The sequence below is a fragment of the Clupea harengus genome, chromosome 5 (genome assembly GCF_900700415.2).
Source record: "Clupea harengus chromosome 5, Ch_v2.0.2, whole genome shotgun sequence".
In the NCBI taxonomy this organism is placed as follows: domain Eukaryota; kingdom Metazoa; phylum Chordata; class Actinopteri; order Clupeiformes; family Clupeidae; genus Clupea; species Clupea harengus.
Window position 1 is genome coordinate 6,561,244 of NC_045156.1, and position 24,238 is coordinate 6,585,481.

General features: G+C 47.7%; 1 protein-coding gene across 24 annotated transcripts in view; it reads left to right on the top strand.

Moving 5' to 3' along the window:
• Positions 1-24,238, top strand: part of cadpsa (Ca2+-dependent activator protein for secretion a) — a 101,673-nt gene that overhangs the window by 21,525 nt on the left and 55,910 nt on the right. For all 24 annotated transcript variants that reach the window (XM_031567509.2, XM_031567494.2, XM_031567499.2 and 21 more), the window contains exons 5-9: positions 6,430-6,510; positions 7,077-7,310; positions 10,478-10,599; positions 21,949-22,060; positions 23,298-23,437. In XM_031567509.2, the coding sequence (XP_031423369.1) occupies positions 6,430-6,510; positions 7,077-7,310; positions 10,478-10,599; positions 21,949-22,060; positions 23,298-23,437 (689 nt within the window). The remainder of the gene's footprint in view (positions 1-6,429; positions 6,511-7,076; positions 7,311-10,477; positions 10,600-21,948; positions 22,061-23,297; positions 23,438-24,238) is intronic.

Consider the following 24,238-nt stretch of genomic DNA (forward strand, 5'->3'; position numbering starts at 1 on the left):
GGGTCATAGCTGAGTAAAGGCACTGTTAGCCATTCCTTTAATGATAGTTATAGATCACATTCAACAGTAGGTCTTCAGAGACTACATACCTATAAATAAAAAACTGATTACATAGAATCTCTTCTCAAGAGGAAGCACCTCCATTTCCTGAATCCGGCTTGTTGTGTGAGGTATGTGATGGAGGCTGTCTCTCTGGTTTAGCATGTGCTCTTAACAGTATGAGATAGCACGGCAATCAAACAGGGCTGGCTAAAGTGAAGAGGATGGAGAACATAGAGAGAAATGTGTAACATAAGGACAGTGGCAGCCACCATCTAAAATGCTTGCAGTCACCAGTTACAGTTTTCACCAATCGTAGTTTATGCTGAGTTGATTCATTCCTTAATAATCCTCATCCCTGTCAGGGCACGAGGGCGATGTCTCATCTCCATGCTCTCCACCTACAAATATTGGATATTGGAGTGTGCCTACATCCATAGCAATCTTCACCATGCCACAAATACACCATGGTAGTCAAGAGTGTAAACAATGCCTTATATTAAATTACATAGGTCCATGCATTGCAATCACAGTGTAATGGGGTTCAGCAGCTGTTCTGATAGTGATAAGCTCCTAGGTGATGCGTGTGCAATCTTCAGAGCAAACAACTCCATGCGCCATTCCATGGCTAATTAGAGGGGGGAAATTCAATTTTTACAAAAGCTTGTCAAATTCCACAGTTCATATGGCTGAGACTATGGTAAATGCATGGTGATTCTACAGTGCATATGGCTGAGACTATGGTAAATGCATGGTGATTCTACAGTGCATATGGCTGAGACTATGGTAAATGCATGGTGATTCGTCAGATTTGTGGGAATACTAAGTGGGGAAGCCTTAAACCTCTGCTCAGGGCTCCTAATTTGTCTGCTCATTGATTTTAACAACAAGGCGCTCGCTGCTATTGTTTTTATGATAATGCCCATAGCCAGCTGCAGCCGCATGTGCTCTGTTTGCTGTCCACTACTAGTCCACTTAGATTCAATTAGAGAAGGACCCAGCCAGTGAGGGACCCAGCCAGTGAGGGATCCAGCCAGTGAGGGACCCAGCCAGTGAGGGACCCAGCCAGTGAGGGATCCAGCCAGTAAGGGATCCAGCCAGTGAGGGATCCAGCCAGTGAGAGATCCAGCCAGTGAGGGATCCAGCCAGTAAGGGACCCAGCCAGTGAGGGATCCAGCCAGTGAGAGGTCCAGCCAGTAAGGGATCCAGCGATTGAAGCACAGTTCAGTTCAGGTCTGGTGGTGTCACACAGAGGCAAAGGCAGCCTCAGAGATGCAGCAGCTCTTGCCCAGAGTGTTGGGACTGATTGGAGGATTGGGATTGGGGTGCGTGGGATGTTCGGGATTAATTATTAATCCGAATCCTGGAGTGCGGCTCAGCGGGCGTTCTGGGTCGCTCGGACGAGGCCTGGCAGGGCGACCTGCACGACGATCATTAGGCTGACGTGCCATTATCGGTCATAACAGAGGCGAGTGGGCGAAGTGATGCAAAACTGTTAATGCAGCCCTAGTATTAACCAATATGAAGAGTTTGAACAGGATTAAGAGAGAGAGTGAGAGAAAGAGACAGAGAGATAGAGAGAGAGAGATAGCGTGGGAGGGAGTATGTCTGTATAAAGAAAGACTACACATGTCACAGAGAAGAGAGAGAGAAAGAGAGAACTGAGAGCTCAGATGGAGGGAGGAAAGGGAGAGAGGAGAGAGGAGAGGAGAGGGTAGAGCGGAATGCCTGGATGTCTAGCCTCCAGCCAGGTCAGCCTCAGCCTCTGGCACAGGCTTCTATAAATGACATCATGCATGGATCCTTACTCGCATTATTGAAGAGGAGACAAGAGCTGCCATTTTTCCTGTCCCCCCCCCCCCCAACCTGAAAGCAGCTCTCCTACCACTACCTTCCTCCCCAAAACTGTCTTCAGTGGCGATCATTTCACATCGCAGATCTTTCAGACATCAATTCACCCCAGAGCCAAAAGGCAATCAAATGGGCGCCTGCACTGAGGCTGCAATAATTAGGTTCCTTCTTCGAGTTCAGAGACCACTCTCTCAGCAGGGGCTGCTGGGCCGGCTTCCCAGACGTGGTGCGCCGAGGTTGATTTCTAATGTTGCGGAGTGAGTACGATTCCTCAAACAGGGTGGTGAGATTGGCCCGCTATTGATTTCTAACCGCTCTGGGGGCACTTTTGCCTTTTGTTCTTTTCGAAACTACATGAAACCAGTTGGCATGTTGGGACCTTTTGCATTACTGTTTGAATAATAAAACAGAAGCAGCAATGATGATATCTCAGTAGAACATGGACAAAAAGGATTATAAAGTTAATGATTATGAAATATATTATGGAATATTTGCAAGGAGAAACGCAGAAGAAACCATGTTAACAGTACAAATAATAGGATGGAACATAGACAGTGCGGGCATGACATCAGTGATGTTCTTTCCCAGGTTGTGCCAGCCCGTGTGACTCCCAGACTCATTGGCAACCACCCACCCACACTAATGAGGCCCTGGGCTTGTCCTCTTTGCAGATGCTTTGTGTCTACAGAAAACCATAGTAAAAATGTAACAAGCTGAGCTGTGTTGCATTGTGTTGGCGCCACTCTGTGTGGATGGTAATTACTCTACTGCTCGGGGTCACAACGGTGTGATCAGCACAGAGACGTTCTGTCACCTTGGTCACATCTTCATTCTGCTGTGTGTGTGTGTTTGTATATATGTATGTGTGTCTGTGTGTTTGTCTGTGTGTGTATGTTCCTGAGTATCAATGTGTGTATTTGTATCTGTGTCTGTGTGTATGCGGGTTTGCCTGTGCGTATATGTGTCTGTCTGTGTACCTGTGTGTGTATGTCTGTGTCTGTGTGTGCCAGCTGGTTTGTATGTCTGTCTGTGCGCATATGTGTGTGTGTGTGTTTGTGTGTGTGTGTGTGTGTGGGAGCGGTTGATGTTGACAGCGTGCATTAGAGAGAGGGAGGAAGGGGCCTCTGATTGTAGGTGACCTCTGACCTGACCTGCCCTGTGCTGCGAACCCCTCCGCGGTGTCAGCAGTGGCCACGAGGCTGACGTCTCTCCCCACGTCAGCCGGCGGAGGTTAAGCACATATAATGAATCTAATTACAGGGCGCTTTGCTTGTATGAAATCTGATTATGACAAGGAAGGGAACACTGTGCCTCCCACTTCTTACCTTGTTAAACATGGAAGAGGTCTCCCCAGTAATGGATGTCACGGCCGGGCCACACACAGAGCAGCCCCTGCCGCTCCCTCCGTCTGCTACAGAGCTGTTGTTTTTTATTTAAAAAATGTTTTTGTTTTGTTGAGGCGTTGTCTGTACTTTTAGCACGTTAAGTGTGGGGTGACGCGAGCGTGTGAGTCTCAAGGCTCCAGGTGTAAACGCGGCATGAAGAGCGTCTCGCAGAGGAGACGGAACAGCGAGAGCCGCGTGAACGACGCGTCAGTCATCGGTCGCCGTTGGAGACCGAGCTGAAGTGAGGCGTGTGTGTGCGACGGGAGATTCACTCAGGGGCCCCCCCTGACTCATCGACGGCGACAGCTCCTGTGGTCGGGCAACGGTGACAAGAACGACTCTGCACCCACGCCATGATGTGCCAAGCTCGAGGCTCGAAAGGTCCATTTTCGGCACCGGCACGCAGCGGCAGGGACTGTTAGCGAGAGACAACTCCTCATTAATGCCCAATGAGAAGGCAGGGAGAGAGATGGAGGCTGACAGGGAGAGGGAGAGGGACTGAGTAGTCAAGTAGTCAAGGGACAGTGTGCACAAAAGAGGAACAGCAGTGTTGTGGAAGAGCCTCTGCAGGCTGCTACCGCTGTCATCCGTTCGCCGTGTGTACTTATGCCTCCCCTCGCTTGGCTATAACCTGCTTCGCACACTTCCTCTCAGTCCCTGGGCTGTATGTGTCATGCTGTAGAGGATTCCTTTGTGTCCGCAGGTTGTTGGAGGCTTGGCTGAGCTTGGCTGAGCTTGGCTGAGCATGACGAAACAACACCAACACGTCTTTGTGGCTGGGACTCGGTCCCAGGGCTTGAGGTGCAGTATGCACTTGTTATGTCATGTTGTGAAATGAAAGGCTTAAAAATATATCCTTTTGTGCACATGGCGACAAAACAAAGCTTGCACATACTTGCCCTGTGCCCCACTCATGCATGCATGTACACATACACTACGACACACACACACACACACACACACACACACACACACACACACACACACACACACAGACACACACACACACACACACAGACACACACACACACACACACAGATAGACAGACACATGCATACAAAAGCAGGTGTGATAGTCATCCACAGGGAGGGCCCTAGAAGGTGTTTGTGCCATAGTCTGCTCTGAGGGGTGACAGCTGGTGAGGGGAAGGGGTCGGGGGGCACAAGGCCCTTTTGCCCGTACAGATGGTGATCCACTCGACAAGATGCTGACCGGACAGCTCCCCTCTCCCAGCTGCCCGCCCCAAGTCCCAGAAGACTCCGGGAAAAAGGAAAGACTCTGGGACTGGGACTGGAAGTAGGGGCGGTTTGCAGCAGACACCACTGTGAATACCACCAGTTCAGAGCACCGCTTGTGCTTTTGTGTTCACATCAAAGCATGGCCAAAATGGAAAAAATGGGGTCCCTTGTTCCTAATCATGCAGCGATGCAAATGTGAAACATAAATTGTCACCCTCCTTTTTCTCTCTCTCATTGTATACTACTGAAGTTGTTGTTGTTGGTTTTTTTTGTGTGTGTGTGGGGAGCATCTGAGCAACAGGGCCATAAAATGAACATCTGCATCTGCGCCTCGCTTTCTTTTCCTTTTTCAAAAGCCTGTCACGTGAACTGTGCTTTCAAACAAAGAGACATTTGAAATTCAAATGAACATCACACTATCTGTCTCGTATTGTTCAAATCGTTTCCACTCCCCTTGGCAATAGGGGCCTTGTTTTTGTTGATGTTGTTTATCGCACAGCCTCTGGGCCACTTCATCCTGTGGAAATCTCGCCCTAATTTGCACTTGTTGAATGGCTGCTGTCAGGACCTCCAGGAGGTGGACTAACATAGTGGCAGCAGTCTCAATTACAGGCCTTTGCCATGCTCCCTGCTGACACCCAGACCTTACACCTTTTCAGGACCTGCATTAAATCCACTGAGTACAACACCATTTTTTTCTTTTTTTCCATTGCCGCCTGGAGCTCGGGGGAGAATGAATCTCACATACATAGCTCCATTCACATTTGGCCCCGGTTGCTAACGTAAAACGCGAGCGGCTTCACTTGGCGACATGAGCTACACACATTACAGAGTGCACCCATGTATGGCATGAGACACTGCCATTCTCCCTTACTAATAGGCAACATAGACAAGCAAGGAAAACAATTCTACCCTGTGGATTCTGTATGGTCCTTCATAATTATTCCACTCGGCCTGATTAGGTCCGTTAACGATGCCGCTAATGAGCTTTGTATTAGATTAGGCGTGTAGTGGAGAGGAGATTCGTTGTCTTTGGCAGCGTCGGCAGGCTCTAAAGCTTGTGAAGAATCACCCAGGCCCCCACATCATAGGTGCACGCATCATAAGCACACGCACGTACAGATTGCCTATGCTGCCTCAAGGACGTAGATACTACGTGAAGGAGACAGATGGATGTTGGGTAATTTTGCAGAGTACAGGCTTTAGGCTTTGACTGAATGGCCCTCTGTTGGTGAATCATGGGGACTCATAGAGAGTGCGAGAATGTGCAACAATCCAGGGATTTCTTTTTTTTCGCCTGCCAAGTGTCCATCAGGCGTCAGGGTTTTTCAAAGACTCTAATGTCCCCCAGCAGACACATGCCTCATTGTCTGGGTGCTTAGGGGCAAAGATGGCACAGCGGGCAAAATGTATCTCTCTGCGGCAAAGAAAGTGTGTTGATGAAGAGCCGTCTCGCCACCCCCCAGCCCAGTGACTCACAGGCTGAGAGGAATGTGAACTCTGTTGGAGCACTGCAAAGATATCTGAATGTGAACTGCAGAGATGAAAAAGAACTTTAAAGAAGCCATTGAGCCAAATGCCACAGGCACGTAACATCCATTTCTTTCACTGAGACAAATGGAGATGTGGAACCATAAAAGGAACAATACTGTTGGGTCTGTTCTTTGACTGTCAGAATTGTTAAGGTGTGATTGCAGTCACTGGCATTGGGCTGAACGTGTTTAAGTATTGATTGCTGCAGCGATGGCCACGAACAGCGATGCTCTTTTAATGGGAATGATATTGACTATCACTATCACTCAGCTTGGGATGTGTAGCTGAGAATGTAAAGCCATTTTGTAATTGCTTGGAAGCTCACCTTTGTCTCCCTTCTCTCTTCTCTCTTCTCTTTTTTTCTCTTCCTGTTTCTCTCTAGCTGGACAATCCAGATGAGCAGGCAGCTCAGATCAGGAGGGAACTGGACGGCCGGCTGCAGATGGCCGATCACATCGCCAGGGTAAGTGTCCTTCAAGCCCCATGTCCAATCAGACGCCAGGAGGGTAGGAATCAGGAAGTGGACACAGAGGCCGCAGAATGTCAACCACTGTGTGTAGCTCAGTTTGAACGCAGACGTTCTGCTCGGGACAGAGCTTTAGGTCATCAAAACATGTTCAATAATGCAGCGAGCAGAAGCACTGAAAGGGAGCAAATGGCTAGGCATGCATGGATGCCTGGGTGTTATGAAATAAAGATGGGTATTTTGCAAAACACACACACACATGAAGGACTGTACTGGCTACGTTCTCCAGCAGCAGTAAGGAGAGTAAAATCCAAAGCTTTTTGAAATAAACATTTGCCTATTCCTCCTTTCCCCCTCATGGCCCACTCTCTGAATGTGTGTGTGTGTGTGTGTGTGTGTGTGTGTGTGTGTGTGTGTGTGTGTGTGTTTGTGTGTGTGTGTGTGTGTGTGTGTGTCTGTGTCTGTGTCTGTGTGTCTGTGTCTGTGTGTCTGTGTGTGTGTGTGTGTGTGTGTGTGTGTGTGTGTGTGTGTGCCTCTGTTCCTCTGGATTCATGCAAACAAAGGGTGGCAAGTTCCCCAGGTTCGTGTCAAAAGAAATGGAGGCCATGTACATCGAGGAGCTGAAGTCGTCTGTGAACCTGCTGATGGCCAACCTGGAGAGCATGCCCGTGTCCAAGGGAGGAGAGTTCAAGCTGCAGAAGCTCAAGCGGGGACACAACACCTCCATCATAGACATGGGGCAGGAGGACGAGAACCAGCTCTCCAAGTCAGATGTGGTGCTCTCCTTCACCTTAGAGGTACAGTGATTCATATGTGACTCACCTAAGACAGTACAGAACGTGACCCGTGTAAGACAGTACAGAACGTGACCCGTGTAAGACAGTACAGAACGTGATCCGTGTAAGACAGGACACAAAGCTTTCCCACCTACATTACAAAGCACATTACAAGTCTCCAACCCCCAAATGACTAGTGATTTAGTTAACAATTCTGTAACAATTGCATTGGCAATCAAGTCCCCTCCAAACGACCAGTGCTTTAGTTGATTGTACTGTTCTAGTTGTGTCCCCCAAAAGGCACATGCATGAGAATCGAGTGTTCTCCTTGGATGTGGAGGCTAGTAAGGGGTTTAGGGTTGATCTCACTGCTTTAATGTTCCGTAGTATTTTCTCATTAATCACCTTGTGCGCCGGTAGGCTTCCGCGTGGAGCCACGGCTTAAGTAGATTTGGTTTGGGGCAGTGGGCGTTGCGCAGGATATGCGGTGGTTGTGTTCCAAGCAATGTCTGCTTTCAAATTAAGTAAGCACTCTGTGGCCTGACAAATAATGTGATTAAAACTGTGACAAGGAGACGCCCAGTCCCGAGGCTCTTGTTTGTCCTTTTTTCCATGCCTTTTTCTTTTTTTGGTTTGTTTATATTTTTCTCAGTCTTTTTTGAGGACTTTCTTATTTCCCCCTACATTACATGTTGCAGCTGTATGTCCATAAGCACTTCCCACTCTGACATTGTTTGAATCTTTGAATGTGCAAGGGATGATGTCTTTATTCAAGGCCTGTGGTCAGATGATTAAAACGAAGCTACTCATATACGCTACTCATATATACAGACACCCACACACACTAGTGTTGCACGGTGTACCGGTACTAGAAAAGTACCGCGGTACCCTTACGTTAAAAACGATACGATTTTGCATATTTTTGGTACCGGTACTTCATTAAAAAAGCACGCAATCAGAGCGCACTCACTGTTCCGCTCCCTGTCAGGCTGCCTGCACGCATTGACTGTAAGGGGCGGGGCTGCCCAGCTCTCACACATGCAAATACTTCGGGTACGAAGCAGACACTGAAGGAAAACCCATCGACACACACAGAACCTTCAAATCCACTCAGGCAAAGGGAGGGAACACGTCGAATATGGCTAAGCACCTATCAGACAGACACCCCGAACTTTTCAGAAAGTTCAAAGAACGACAGGTTAGCAAATGTGATTATAAACATGAACACCCAAGCTCACCCATATACAGCCTAACACGAGTAGCCTTAGCCTAGTTTAGCTAGGGTGACCAGACGTCCTCTTTTACCCGGACACATTTAGGTCTCGAAAAAGAGGACGTCTGCTTTGTCTTGTGTTGCAATTGCTTGATGTTTGACTGTGTTAGGAAAGTTGTTGACTTGCTAGTTTGTCATAAACAAAGTAAGCAAATTTAACAGGTTTCGCTAAATGTAGCCGCTAGCAAGACATCTCGTTAGCGATGTTAGCAAGCTTGTTATAACAGGCTTGGACATTGATGCTAGTACTACGTTTTTTTTCACCCCTGATGCTAGTATTAAGTGCTCTTTGTAATGTTATTGTGATAGCGATGTTGGCTAGGTTGCCAACGACTTTCCTAACACAGTCAAACATCAAGCAAGTGGCTTCATCTGGCAAAAGAACTGTCCAGAAAATGAGACAATGCACATTATCGTCATGACTATTATCATTTTTTTGTTAGAACATCAGTTGCTAACAAGACCATCACAAAATACATTTCAGTTAATTTATAGAGTTAGTGTTTCTGTTAGCGTGTAAATAGTTTGTAAAGTGTGTAAATAGTTCAGTTGTAATAAGTGCATAAACAATTGCAATAGTTGCAAGTTGCAACAAGTGTGAATATTCATAATTCAAAATAATTCTACCAGACAGACAGGCTGTCTCATTGTTCACCATAGTGTAATGGCATGTGTGTATTGGTGCAAAGGTATGTGGTGGCATGTTTTTCATTGTTGTTTTTCAATAAAGGGGAGAAATTGCCCTTTAATTATGTGTCTATCTTTAATCTACCCAACCCACATAGCTTTAGGTTTTTTTCCACCTCAAACACACTGTAAAATTATGTAATTCATACTTATGGAAATAACTATGTAGTCATATAGTCAGATACGGACAATAGGTCTACATAGCCGTGTATAATCAATGCTATGATGTCACCATGTAGTTTTCATTAATATCTTGCTGTGGGCTAATACTAATATGAATGCCATTTGTTAAGTGTTCAAAAAGCTGGGCAGGAACAAGCTGGTAAAAAAGGGAACCTTACAGATGTTTTGTTTATTACTATCATAGATAAATATACCAGTATCGTATCGTATTTGTGGTATCGTATCGTATCGTATTTGTGGTATCGTATCGTAAGTATCGGGTATCGTGATATTTTGGCAAGTATAGTATCGAAGTCATAATTTTGGTATCGTGACAACCCTAACACACACACACACACACAGAGATGCACAAACACAAAGCAACAAAGTGGGTCTGCAACATGAGCAACCATTTAATTGAATCTGTCGGCCTTGGGTGCAACAGGAAGTGTAGCTCTAAACCCGTGTCAGACACTGCACTTATACATGTCTGTATAGAAACAGAAAGAGAGAGAGGGATAGAAAGAGAGAGAGAGAGAGAGAGAGAGAGAGAGAAAGAGAGAGAGAGAGAGAGAAAGTGGGAGATGCTTATGATCAATGGTCCCCTTCCTTGAATTTTTCTTATGATGGCTATGATATGTCGATATCTGTGTATCTCTATCAATCCATCTGTGTGTGTGTTTGTGTGTGTGTGTGTGTGTGTGTGTGTGTGTGTGTGTGTGTTTGTGTGTGTGTGTTCCTTGGCCGATGCTCCTGCTGTTGGGAGCCTGTGGAGCTCTCTGGGGATAGATGGCCTGAGGTGATTTGTAGGGCACTTGCCTTTAATGTGACCACAGTCCCGTCTGAGTCGAGTCTAGTCGAGACAGAGCTGAATGGATTGTTTGGACCATGCATCACACAGCTGTGGCTGTTTCTGTGTGCTCAGGTTGTGAGTGAGTGTGTGTGTTATGGCATTTGTTTGTGTGTGTGTGTGTGTGTGTGTGTGTGTGATTGTGTGTGTGTCTATGTGTGTGTGTGTGTGTGAGAGTTTTTATTCTGTTTTGACTGTTGCTGATGTTGCTGGCAGGTGGTGATTATGGAGGTGCAGGGCCTCAAGTCCCTGGCGCCCAATCGGATCGTCTACTGCACCATGGAGGTGGAGGGGGGGCAGAAACTGCAGACAGACCAGGCTGAAGCCTCCAAGCCCACGTGAGTGTTCTCCAGTCACTACACGCCACAGCGCCTCCTAGTGGACTCTCACACTGTCTCTTGAACACCTCCTCTGAAATTCCTCCTTTTTGCTCGTGCAACCCCAGTTGATGCATTGGAACCCATTTCATGTAGGGGGTACTACTCAGCGCGACTGCAAAAGTGGGGAACTTATTTCGACAGCAAAAGTCCGCCCTAGATAAAAAGCCCTGCCCATGCTCTGAGTGATCAGATTCACACGGAATTGTACCTGCTGTTCATCAGCTGTGTTGATTAGCGAGTCTCTGAATAGTGCAAAGGTTTCACCCTCTCGCAACACAAACGTTCCACTGAAGGCCAGACAGTAAGTAGCTGTGAAAATGCAACAGGTGTCGGTGCTTTCCATCTACGCTAACGTTCATCACACACCGGGAGGACTAGATGAGACGTGCTCCGGCCTGCCTGTGCAGTGATTGTGTGAGCGGCCGTGATGAATGCTACCTGACTGGAGGTGTGATTTGAAGCCCTTCATAGCACACGTTGCTCTCAGGAGTTATGTATTGATGAAGTGTATGTATTTATTTATTTGCTGGTGTTATTAGCATAGACAGATTTCCGCCGTGCACACCTCATGACACGCTCAATTGCAGACCCTGGCTGTGAAATGTGGTTAACCTGCCACGGCCCCCAGCCACACAGACCCCTCATGAGTGCACATGCTAGCCAGCTGAGGGAGATTGCCTCGTAACATGAACACTAATCGAAGGGAGGTGGCTAGGGTCGGAGGGAGGTGGCTAGGGTCGGCAGGGCTCGTCTCACGTTTGGGCTTCACGGGCAGCGACTAAATGATGCAATGATGCCGCACGTGTGCGCTAACTACGGTCAGGGGACCCGTTATGAGAGTTGATCTTATTATTTAACGAGCTTGCCGACTAGATCCACCCCCACACACACACCCCTTTCTCTTGCTCTCTCTCTCTCTCTATTGGTTTCTTTCTTTGCCTGTTTCTTTGCCAACCCCTGTCATTACTCACTAATTCACTCATAGAGACGCACATACACATACACACACACACACACACACACACACACACACACACACACATATATATATATACACACACACACACACAGAAATACGCACACACACACACACACGCGCACACACACACACACACACACACACACACACACCGACACACACACACACACACACAAACATGCGTGTACTCTTGGACTCACAAGGCTTTGGTTGTAATCTGCCGTGCCTGCTGGCTGCTGCAGGCTGCCCTGCGGGGGGCTGGGTTGAGTCGAGTGGGATCTGAGATGATGTGAATGCCGGGAGCCTGCTGAGGGGCCGTCTGCACCTGTCTGATCAGACACCTCACTGCCGGCTCCATCGATCCCTCTGCATCGCTTTAATTAAAGAGCTCACTTGCAGCTTGTCTTGTCATGGTGGTGGTGTGTGTGTGTGTGTGTGTGTGTGTGAGTGTGTGTGAGTGTGAGTGTGAGTGTGTGTGTGTGTGTGTGTGTTTGTACTTTTGTGTTTGTGTGTTATTATGTGTGTGTTTGTAGTTGTATGTGTTTGTGTGTGCATGAGTTTGTAGGTGTGTGTATGTGTGTGTAGGAGAAAGAGAGAGAGGGAGAGAGAGAGAAAGAATGCTGGAGAAAGAAAAACAAGTGGTCAAAACAGGAACAAAAAGGTTAAAATCCAAGGTCTCTTTTAAACGTCAGAATTGTTCTCTCTCTTTCTCTCCCACTCTCTCTCTCTCTCTGCTGGAAAAAGAGGCATGGTTTGAAAACCATACATAATTCAAGGCCTTCCGCTTTTAAAAGCCCAACAGGCTCAGGGCACAATTGGAAGAGGGAGAGGACACGTCGACGAAAGAGAAGAGATCACACGCCCTTATTTTTAGTGCTCCAGTGCTTTCTCTCTGTCACCTCCCTCTGCTCTTCCTCTCTTTTGACTTCCTCCACCTACCTCATTCCCTCTGTTTCCCTAAGTTCTGCTGAACAGTGGCCCTCCAAACCCTTCGCTCTCACTGAGAGAACAGGCAGGTGGCGTATGGGTCGGCGGCTGCCGGGGAGTCGGTGTCGCTGCCTCGCTGGCGTTCTGAGCGCTCCAAGTGCATCCTTGTCAGCCTCGTTGTCTGGGGGGGGGAGTAAGCAGTGTGGAGACAAGCGTCTAGACAATTCATGGCTGGGCAACAGCTTGGTCTGTTGTATGCCACCTGTCAGTTTGAGTGAGAGAGGAGAGACACACACATACACACACACACACACACACACACACCTCTGGTGGGCTCATGTGCATTAGCGGCTGGGGCAGAGATCGAAGGGCAGTTGGGAAGAATGCTGCCACTTTCCTCTTGTTAGCTTCTGTTCATGTGATATGAAGACAGCTAAAGACAAGCTTTGGTCAGGCTTTATCTTGTAGTGCGTTTGTTATTTTCTAACACTATGCCACAATGTTGGATAATGTAAAATACTGAGTAACCATGGGCAAATGTATCCATATAGAGTGGTACTGTAGCCGAAGCAGAGACACCTAACACCCAAGGGATTGTGATGATATACCAATGTTAGGGTAAGGATTAAGGTTAGGATAACATATAAGGACAGTACACCAATTTGGTTTTGCACGGTCTTTGCTGATGTATTTCACTGCACTTATGGTAATGGTAATGAATGAAAGCAAACTGTGATATTAACTGTTGCCTACACATCATCACGATCCCTTGGGTGTTGGGTGTCTCTGCTTCGGCTACAGTACCACTCTGTCAGGCTTTTCCTGTTTTCAGTTTTCCGGTAGGTTTTCTAAAGTTAGTCAGAATCCATTTATCATCCTCACACACAGTTCACTCCTATTCACAGCCAGGCCAGCTCTGTGAATCTCGCCCAGTACATGAAGCAATCTGCCATTCACTCTGTCCCTGGGTAAGGCGGGGGACAGAGTGCGTGTCTCACCTTTGCTAGCTCACACACACACACACACATGCACACACACACACACACACACACACACACACACACACACACACACACACACACACACACACACACACACACACACACACATTCCCTTGGCCTTGCCTTTCCTTGTCGTCGGCCAGCCGCGATCAGAAAAGGTGTTACGTAACGCCAAGCGCTACATCAGCGCTCAGTAGCCGAGTGTGACGCACTCGGCCGCAGCCTCAGGTTGACCGGTGGGGACCGTGTTTGTGTCTGTCTCCGGTGATTTGACGGCTTTGGGTGTTAACTGAGGCAAAAAGGGGGCCGCTGGCTGATGCCGCTGGCTGACGCCGCTGTTACCGTAACTCAGGCATGAAGGGAGTCATTGTGCCCGGCACAGCGCCACTGAGTGAGTGCTAAAGCAGCGCTAAGTCCCACAGGAATGCACACAGCCTGGGGACCAATGACACGCTCCTGTAGTGTGTGTGTGTGTGTGTGTGTGTGTGTGTGTGTGTGTGTGTATGTGTGTCTGGCCTCATGGAGCAGACGCGTGGCCTTGAGAGTGAGTGAGAGCTCTTACACTCTGTTTGGTGTGACGAGGTGAGTGTATCAGCCACACACACACACATATTATGCTGGCTATACTATGGAGGCACATGTTATCACACCCTTCTGGGAAGGACCTTGTGAAGACTGCCCACTGTACAGTCAAGGTGCCCACACTCATGGAAATCTCTCAGAAGATGACTGTGTGAAGTTAGGGGCATCTGTACTATCAGTGCTGCTTCCTTCAAGTTAACTAGAATTAAGAGAAATCTTTTTTCATTTTTATTTTCATATCTATATCCCAATCGGCGCAACCTGGCCTACTAAGCATCGAATGAAAGGTAATTTTGAGAGAGCCAGCTGTTTTTTCCATCGATACCCCTGGGTATGCTGGTAATTGTAGTCCTGGCTCCTGGTTCTCACCTCTTTTGTCTTTGGTAGCCTTTGTCATGGTTGCCGAGCTTGTCCTCAAAAGCATGCGCTGTAATCTATGAACATGGTTTGGGAGAAGATCTGTGCCTGCAGTGCCATCTAAAGGTAGACATTAGAATAGAATGATGTGGCTTTGTGAGTGTGGCTCAATATTTATATTATGAAATTCATTTCTATGTTAATGTGTGCAACAGGTATAAAGGATTTTACACAAATGGAGCTAGCAGCGATATGCCTATACTGGCCAAATAAGTGAATTAGTTAGACCACTTAAATGACATGGGCACTGTAAGGGGCCATATTAGCTCACAAAAGGGGTATAAGTCTATTCCATCTGTCACAACCCCTGCCTCAAAACAATGGACACATAGAGCCAATGGCAACATATATGTATATGTGCTCTCAAATCACTTTTTTTCACACACACACACACACACACACACACACACACACATACACACACACACACACACACACACACACACACACACACACACACACACACACACACACACACACACACGTATATGCCACACCCATGCTGCCTTTGCACAGACCCACTGTTGTGATGGGCAGCTTCCCTCACAGCTTTCCCCATACTCTCACTGTGCTGAGGTGGGTTGGTAAGGACAGAGACAAGACAAGGTAGAGTAGGGTAATCGTTTCAGTTATTAATGTGTGTGTGTGTGTGTGTGTGTGTGTGTGTGTGTGTGTGTGTGTGTGTGTGTGTGTGTGCGCTTGTGAGTCATGCAGCCCGGGTGGTGTTTACCCTGCCTCACTCTCTCTCTCTCTCGAGCATCAGAGGTGGGGTCAGGTAGCCAGTTAGCCCCTCTCTCTCAGTGTTTAATCACATCAAACAGCCGCTGCAGGGGAGAGGAGCTCTCGGACACGGGCCGCTCGCCCAGCTGTAATGAATGGAGGGAGGGTGTGAGGGAAGGTGCTGCGTCTCTGGGGAGAGGTGTCAGTGCGGATGGCTGAGAGTGAGTGACAGGGCGGGATGGAAAGATTGGGAGTGTTCAGGGTGGAGAGAGAGAGCCGGGAATTGGGAGTGTCTGTGATGGCCAGTTGATGGGAACTGGAAGTGTTTGGTGATGGCCAGTTGATGGGACTGGGAGTGTTTGGTGATGGCCAGTTGATGGTAATTGAGAGGGATTGTTATGGACCCAAGATGGATGATGAGGACTGTTTGTGGTGGACAGAGAATCAAGAGTGTGCATGTCAGATGGGGGGATGGGGAAATGGGAGCGCTGCGGATGGAGAATGACTGGAAACTCTGGAGTGGCCACGCCACACTAGCAAAGGGATTGCTGCCTATAGGGGATGGGTTAAATGTGAATGTTTGTGATGAACAGATGATGGGGAGTTGGGAGTATCTGTGATGGATGTAGGATAGGGGAGCTGGGAGTATTTATAATGGATTGATGTATGAAATAGGGATCAGGCTGGCAGGGGCATCAGTGGCACTGTAGTGCTATCAGGGTGGCGTCAGGGGACTAGGAGTGTCACAACCGATCACACAGGTGAGCTGTGAGCTCAGCAACACCTCCCGCTTTTAACCTGACAACCCCCTCTCCCCCCTTCCCCAAGAGAACACACTGACAGAAGAGAGAGATGAGAGAGAGAGAGAGAGAGAGAGAGAGAGAGAGAGAGAGAAAAGAAAAGAGACAAGACAAGAAGAGAAGAGAAGAGAAGAGAAGAGAAGAGAAATGTTATGTGTACATGTTAAAAATGGGGTGTAAAATAGTGAGTGTAAGTGTGTGAGTCATATGTGTGTGTGCAAATGTGTTCATGTGTTAGTGACAGACACACACAGACAGAGAGAGAGACGGGGGAAAAGAAAAGACAGGAGAGATTGTCTCCCTCTGTGATTACATTTGGCTTTTAGAAGATTAAAGCCAACCTTTAGAGTTTCTTTTTTTCCCTTCTTGTCTGCTATTTTTATCGCCTCCATTTCCCTCAGTGTGAGGCCAGTGTTTCAGCCGCAGTAGCTCTCAGCAAGGGCCTAAAAGCGTTCCCACAGAAGGGAGAAAGCATCGAGAGTGCAAGGTAATAACACTGATGGGGCTATTGAGATAAAGCAGGGCCAGTGTTAGCTCAGCCTGTCAGGCCTGTGGTCTCAGAGCCTGAGTCATCCCCAGCCACTATGAGGTCTGTAAGAGTCAACAGCCATTCTTCAAAGCGTCGTATCACTCCTAAACATGGCATTTCTTGATAGAAATCACAGGGACAGAATAACATTCTTAAAAAAATAAAGCTGTTTTAGTTCTGTCCGTGTGTTAAAGCCCCCTATCTGGCTCTAAAATGGCCCTCTGGTTAAGAGATGCAGTGGGTTCCTTTTTCAGAGCTTGTCAGACAGTTTCTGTTTCTCCATAAGAACCCTCTCATGTCGGTTCTGTTTCTCCATAAGGACCCTCTCGTGTTGGTTCTGTTTCTCCATAAGGACCCTCTCATGTTGGTTCTGTTTCTCCATAAGGACCCTCTTATGTTGGTTCAACTTTTTTGAATATGCATGTCAGCAGTTTGGAGGTAAAAGGCCCTCATCGTATTCAGTGAAGCAGAAGAACACTCCGGAGAGAGGAAGAACTACTGGTCTTCTCCAAGACTTTATGGACTCAAGTATAAAATGGTTCCCTGCCTGAGGACCTGAGGGGCTCATCTGTTAGCCATTAGCCTCCTCTGAGCAGTCTCAGATCTCCATTCTGGCTCCAGTCAGGTTCCACTCCGGAGCCCTGCGCTAGCCTGGCTTCTGCTGCTCTCCACTCTTCGGGCCACTCAGCAGGCACCAGAAGACACATTAGCAACAGCTGCTGCTGGGTAACAGATCAGGCATCTCCTCAGCGGTGGAGCTGAGTGTTCAGGCATCTCCTCCGCGGTGGAGCTGAGTGTTCAGGCCTCCCTCTGCCCAGTCACTGCAAGGTGAATCCCCCCCTCTCTCCTCTTTCTCTCTCTGTCTCTCTCTATCCCCCTCCCCTCCCCCCCCCCTCTCTCTCTCTGTCTCTCTCTCTGTGTCTCTCTCTGTCTCTCTCTCTCCCCCTCCCCTCCCCTCTCTCTCTCTCTCTCTCTCTGTCTCTCTCTGTCTCTCTCTCCATCTCTTTCTCTCTCTCTCTCTCTTTCTCTGTCTCTCTCTCTCCATGTCTTTCTCTCTCTCTCTCTCTCTGTCTCTCTCTCTCCATCTATTTCTCTCTCTCTCTCTTTCTCTCTCTCTCTCTCTCTCTCTCTCTCTCTCCCTCTCTCTCTCTCTCTCTCTCTCTCTCTCTGTGTCTCTCTCTCCATCTCTTTCTCTCAGTCTCTCGCTGGTCACCACTCCTCACTTCTCCACTCTCTTTCTGACTCAGTGCATAGTATCATGGCTGCTGTTGGCCTTCTGAATGTGAATGCTCAGCTGGTTACCGATGACTCAAGGAGGAGAAACGTCTGTGAGGAATGTGTGTTTGTGTGTATGTGTATGTGTGTGTGTGTGAGAGAAAGAGAGTGTGAAAATGCCGCTGTCATAAATAGGATGGTTTCAGTTCAGCAGGAGCCAGTGAGTCACTGAGCCTCTTCAGTCATCCTAACACTTTCCCCCTCTCACCCTCTCACCCTTGCGGGGGTTGTGTGCGAGAGATGCGGGTTGCTGGACTCCAGAGTGAAGTCAAACAGATGTTCCTCTGCAGCTGAGGCTGCATTTGCAGGATGGGTTTGCACCCCTGAAGTGTCTCGTGTCACGTGTGTGTTTGGCAATCACTTTCATCCGAAACCTCTTGCGAGTTTTGTCCGGTTCAACTATGTGTCGCTTTTGGCATAATTTAGCAAGGTGTGATCTGTGGCTACATCATTGGGAAGCCAGTAGCTCCAACCTGCACTTTACTTGAGTGGTTTCCCCCTGTGGTCATCATGTGAGGTAGAGAGATCTCTCCTCTATGTGTAGCCCACCAAGCTCTGGCACAAGGAACCGTACAATTTATCCAGAGTGTGTCTCAAAAACAAATCGCCAAAAAGGTCCATCCACCCAAGAGGGCAAGGGCTCCAGAGACTGTCACCCTCTCTGTCATCCCCTGTTGTGTGCCTGTCCTTCCATACCTCTATAGGCTCACACTGGAGGCCACAGGCTTTCATGTGTCTCTCTTTCAGGCCACACTTAGATCAGTGGTGAACAGAACTTGTTATGTGTACAGGGAGACGTGGGGGTGGAGGGGTGGAGGGGTGAAAGTCCCTCACAGGGCCGTTACATCATGAACGGTCAGCGGAGCTCCTCTGCTCTGTGCTGGCCTGTCAGGTTCCTCCTCTATCTGGCTTTGATGTGGAGGAGCTATGTGGACCTCTGCGGTGTGTGTGTGTGTGTGTGTGTGTGTGTGTGTGTGTGTGTGTGTGTGTGTGTGTGTGTCGCTGAGCTGTGCGGAGTCCAGTTGAGTCGGGTGGTGTTATGTGTGTGAGATGTTGAGGTATGTTGGGTGGTGTTGTTTTGGGTCATGTTGTCACGTGTTTGGTCAAGTTGCGTGGTGATGAGGTTTGTCAGCTGGTGTTGTGTTGTGTTAAGTTTAAGGGTCGAGGGTGTAGGTCGAGTTGTGCAAGGCAGAGTTTTGTCGGGGTCAAGTTGTGCTGTTTGAAACTGTGGTGGGTAAGTCTGGGCTCTGAGCCTGGCTCTGTGGGGCTGCAGTCAGGACAGTTTTTGGTATTCCACACGCTCAGCGCTCCAAACATGATTCTTCGTCAGAGGCATTTCATGGAGTGCGCCCTGAGCTGTCAGAAACGGCGGGCGAGAACAAACCAACAAGATTAATTTTTAGCAGCCTGTCAGGAGCCTGCCAGCACTTAATGAAAGCAAAGCCCGTGTAACACCCAAGGTGTGTGTGTGTGTGTATGTGTGTGCATGTTTGTGTGTCTGTGTCTCTGTGTTTATGTGTGTGTCTGTGTCTACATATATGTCTGTTTGTAGCACCTCACGGAAATTGAATGTGAAAGTGAGAGGGAGAAGATAAAAGCTCCAATACTTTTTTAATGAAATAAAGCCCAAGAAGAAAGACGGAAAAAGAAAGACGATCTCCAGGAAAAAGAAAAAAAGGAAACTTACGGACTGTAAAAAATTGAGTACCTGAGAAACTCTGATCTTATCTAAATGTGAATACTAACCCTTCATCTAATTATCTTCAGTAACTCCCCCTCTTCCACCACTGGGATTTATTTCGGACACACTGACTCAAAACACTTCAGGGAGGCACTTCTGTGTGACATGCTTTATTAACCACCAGTTTGACTCTAGATGCCCACCATACTCACACAAACACACACACACACACACACACACACACACACACACACACACTCACACTCACACTCACACTCACACACACAATCTTCATCCCTTGCCACTGAGTGGAGCGACTGAGATCCCCCTTCCCTGAGGCTGCGCCCGTGTTCTATATTTATCCTGGCTTTGCTCGGCCTCACTGCACGCGCTCCGTCCATGTGCCCCCGGCGTCACCCCCAGGCTTGCAGCGGGGAATTTGACGCACTGGGTTGCTATGGCAGCCTACTCCATCACCCTGTCTTCCCTCTGCTGCGTTGACACACACGCAGACACACACACACACACACACACACACACACACACATGCATGCACATACACAGGTGGTGGTAGAGGGATGCTATGAATGGGTATACAACCTCATTAGACCACATGTGCATGCACACACACACACACAGGGGAGATTCTCTTAGAACATACCACATGCAGACACACCCTCACACACGCACACTCTCTCACGCACACACGCACGCACGCACGCACACACAAACACGCACGCACGCACGCACGTACGCACGCACGCGCACACACACACATACTCAGACATGTACATGGAGAACATCTATGCGCTCCCTAAAGCCTCCTGGTCATAATCATTTCCCATGCATTATTTATCCGCTGGAGTTACTGTAAAGGGGTTATCAATTTTGTATACATGTCACATGCCCTCTTAAAGAACATTGGTCACCTGTAAAGGGTACATGTTATGTGAGGTGATCATTTGTCACTTTGTGATATTTATGACTGCTGGAGACTCTCAGGGGGCTAACAGCGGGGCAGTGCAGAGTGGTGAATATCATCCAGTCACACGAGATACACTGAGCTTCTGTGAGGCTGTTTTATCCATGTGATAATGTGTAATTATCCATACATTGGACAAATAAGGGCTACAACATGGCACCTCGCTTGTGTTTAGAGGGGCTTCAGGTGACTCTAGATCAGTGGTTCCCAAACTTTTTACAGTCCCGTACGTTTGGTTCACTCTAAGGTAGATTGATGGCTTAAAATGAGTGAATAATATGTGCCACAACTGACCCAAACCTTCTAAGGTTGTTGTTTGCCAGCCATCAACAGAACAGAAGACTAAATAAACGTTATTTGGGAAGATGAGCGAATTAATTTTACAGGCTGTAGTGGAGGTGAGTGTGTCAACGGTTGAACAGGGGGGGGCGTGGCCGGAGCGGAGTTCAGCACAGACGTGACATTTTCTCAGTGGTTTTGTTTTTTAATTAATGCATCGTTACGATCGTTGTTGTGTTTATTAGAAAGAAATACAGCCTTGCAGGGCAAAATACAGGGGAATGTGGGCGATTTTGATGCACAAAATGATGTTTCTGTCTGAAAGTTGCAATTCTGTTTCAAGGGGTACATTCCGCGAATTCCGTCATCACAGACATTTTCTCCCCGCGTACCCCCTGAACCACTTCGTACCCCAGTTTGGGAACCGAGGCTCTAGATGATCTAGAGATGACTCCGGAGATGATTCAGTCGCATCAGAACTTAAGAAGCGGATGATGATGTTTCCATGCCGCCCAGTGTAAAGTGTCTTCCATTCGTCGCCCAATGGGAGTCACTCTGTCATTAGACGGGAATGACGCATGGCCAAGGAGATGAGTGGCGGCCGATGAGACTGACTCGGGGAGACTGATGAGAAGCTTCAATGAGAAACACCTATATATGCAACACACACACACACACACACACACACACACACACACACACACACACACACACACACACACACACACACACACACACACACACACACACACACACAGCCAGGGTCATTCATTACAAATAACAATTTCCCCCAGTAATGAGTTGGTGGAAAGCTCATTTTGTTTCCACAAAGAAAAAGCCCAGAAGGAAAATATTGATGTTGTGCTCAGTGAAATCAGCCGTAGAAACGAGTTGAGTATCTTTGTGTCAAATATAGAACAAAATAAGTAATTTGATCCATGGGGTGTGCAGATGATGTGTTGTTTGATATTCGATCATTCCGGGAGTGTTGCTAAATTACACATAGAGCATGCACTGATTCCCTTCCTAGTGTCCCTATAAATAAGTGTCATTAGGCTACCTAGCTGAATAGGAGGCTCTGGCCAGAAGATGAGTGTTTCCGTGCGTTCCCCTCTGGCCCCTCTCTGTGTTACAGCTGGGGGACGCAGGGGGACTTCACCACCACGCACCCACTCCCGGCTGTCAAGGTCAAGCTGTTCACCGAGAGCACCGCCGTGCTGGCTCTGGAGGACAAGGAGCTGGGCAGGGTAAGAATGATGCACGAAGGCACAGATACGCACGCATGCACACAAACACAGACACACACACACACACACAAACACACACACACAGAGATACGCATGCACGCATGCACACAAACACAGACACACACACACACACACACAGAGATACACACAGAGATACACACACAGACACACACACACATACACACACACAGATATGCTCTCATGCACACACACACACACACACACAGAGATATGCACGCATGCACACACACACACACACACACACACACAGATATGCACGCAAGCACACAAACACAGACACACACACAAGGATGTACACACAAGGACACATAGAGGCACACAAGCATATACTCGCCAATGTACTATTCATTCAGACATACAGATAAAGACATACGCACGTGCACACACTCACCAACATTATACATACACACACACACAAACATACACATGCATAAATTCACAAACACTACTACATACACACACACACACAGACACACACACACACATATGTGTCATTTTCACACTAACTGCAGTGACATGGCCGTGCTCAAGTACCATTATCTAATTTCACTCTCAGCGTTGAGAGCCTGTTGACTGTGGTGAAGGACAGACAGGTTCTGTGACCCCTCTTCATGCTGCCAACAGCCTCTGTGTCTGACTGCACCTGCTCCAGCCTCAGCTAAAGAAACACCTGACCGACTCCCACTCTGTGTGGAGAGTGAGACACACATAATATTCCACTGTCCCTTCAACAACAACAACAACAAAAAAATCTTATCTGCCCTCCCAGAGTTCCCACCAATCAGCAGTCAGATCCAGCTATGATCTCCATTAGAGGAGGGATGGCTCTGCTTTCATCTGAGAGATCCGTCTCTCTCTCCAAACCCCTTGATAAGGAGCGCTTCTGTCCCCAAATGCAAATCACTCAGGGCTTTTGAAGTTTCACCGAGAACGATTCAGATGTAATTGGATGTGATGGCTTTGACACAGCATCAGCTATTTATAGTGTCCTGAAGGCAGCAAAGTGGTATCACTGGAGAAAAAAGAAAGACTAAGGAGAATTATTGTGAAATTTGGCTTCCGTTTTAATATAATAAACCTGATCGCCTAAAGATATTGGGGAGAGATTTGCATGGACCTATTGCTTTATGTAATGCTAGCCACCACAACATCATGCGTTTAACCTCCTTGTTGCCAGCCTGCGTCACCCGGCCTCTCCTTCTGGTTCCCCTCCTAGGTGGTTCTGCACCCAACTCCCAACAGCCCCAAACAGGCTGAGCTGCACAAGATGGCCGTGTCCAAAGGCTGCCCTGACAGTGACCTCAAGATCAAGCTGGCTGTTCGCATGGATAAACCTCAAAACATGAAGCACTGTGGGTAAGTCAGTTTGGGATCCCCTTTCCTAGGAGTAGGAAGGGGCTGATGAGACAGCATTGAAATGGTCTTCTACTGCCATCTGGTGGATGAAATACGCTCATGCATCGAAACTGGTGTCATCTCATTCAAAGGGATGCAGTTTGGTATGCAGTTGTAATAAGTTTTGAGATCTAACACAAGAACAAATAACCACACCTATTAAATAAGCATGCTGTTTTTTAAGACCGATATTTCAATATAAGGTAGTTCCTTTTGTAACCTACATCAGAACAATGCATAATTATAATGAATATTTCAACAGTCACCACAGAACCATACAGGCAGCATTATCTGAGGAGAATGATAACTCTGCCCTGGTGCCGTGGCTTCCCGCTTGGCTGACGGAAGCAGGGCTGGTAAAAGCTGCAAGCAGGTCTCTGAGTGAGGGCACTCAAATAAGGTCATAAGGTCATAAGGTAATTTGTAGTTCCACGTTGGTGGAATGAACTACCTAGCACTACCAGAGCAGGGGCGTCCCTCTCTACCTTTAAGAAGCTTTTGAAGACCCAACTCTTCAGAGAGCACTTCCCGTCCTAACTGGCACTTCGACTAGTGCGTAACTTGCAATTACAGCAGTTACATTTCTGCACTTGTTTTTCTTTTATTTAATTTATTTATATTTCTTATGTAAAGTAGTATTTATTGTTACACCAGGTTCTTTTGCTCGTAGCTTGACTATTCTCTCCCTTGTACGTCGCTTTGGACAAAAGCGTCTGCTAAATGACTAAATGTAAATGTAAATATAATAAGGTCATAAGGTCA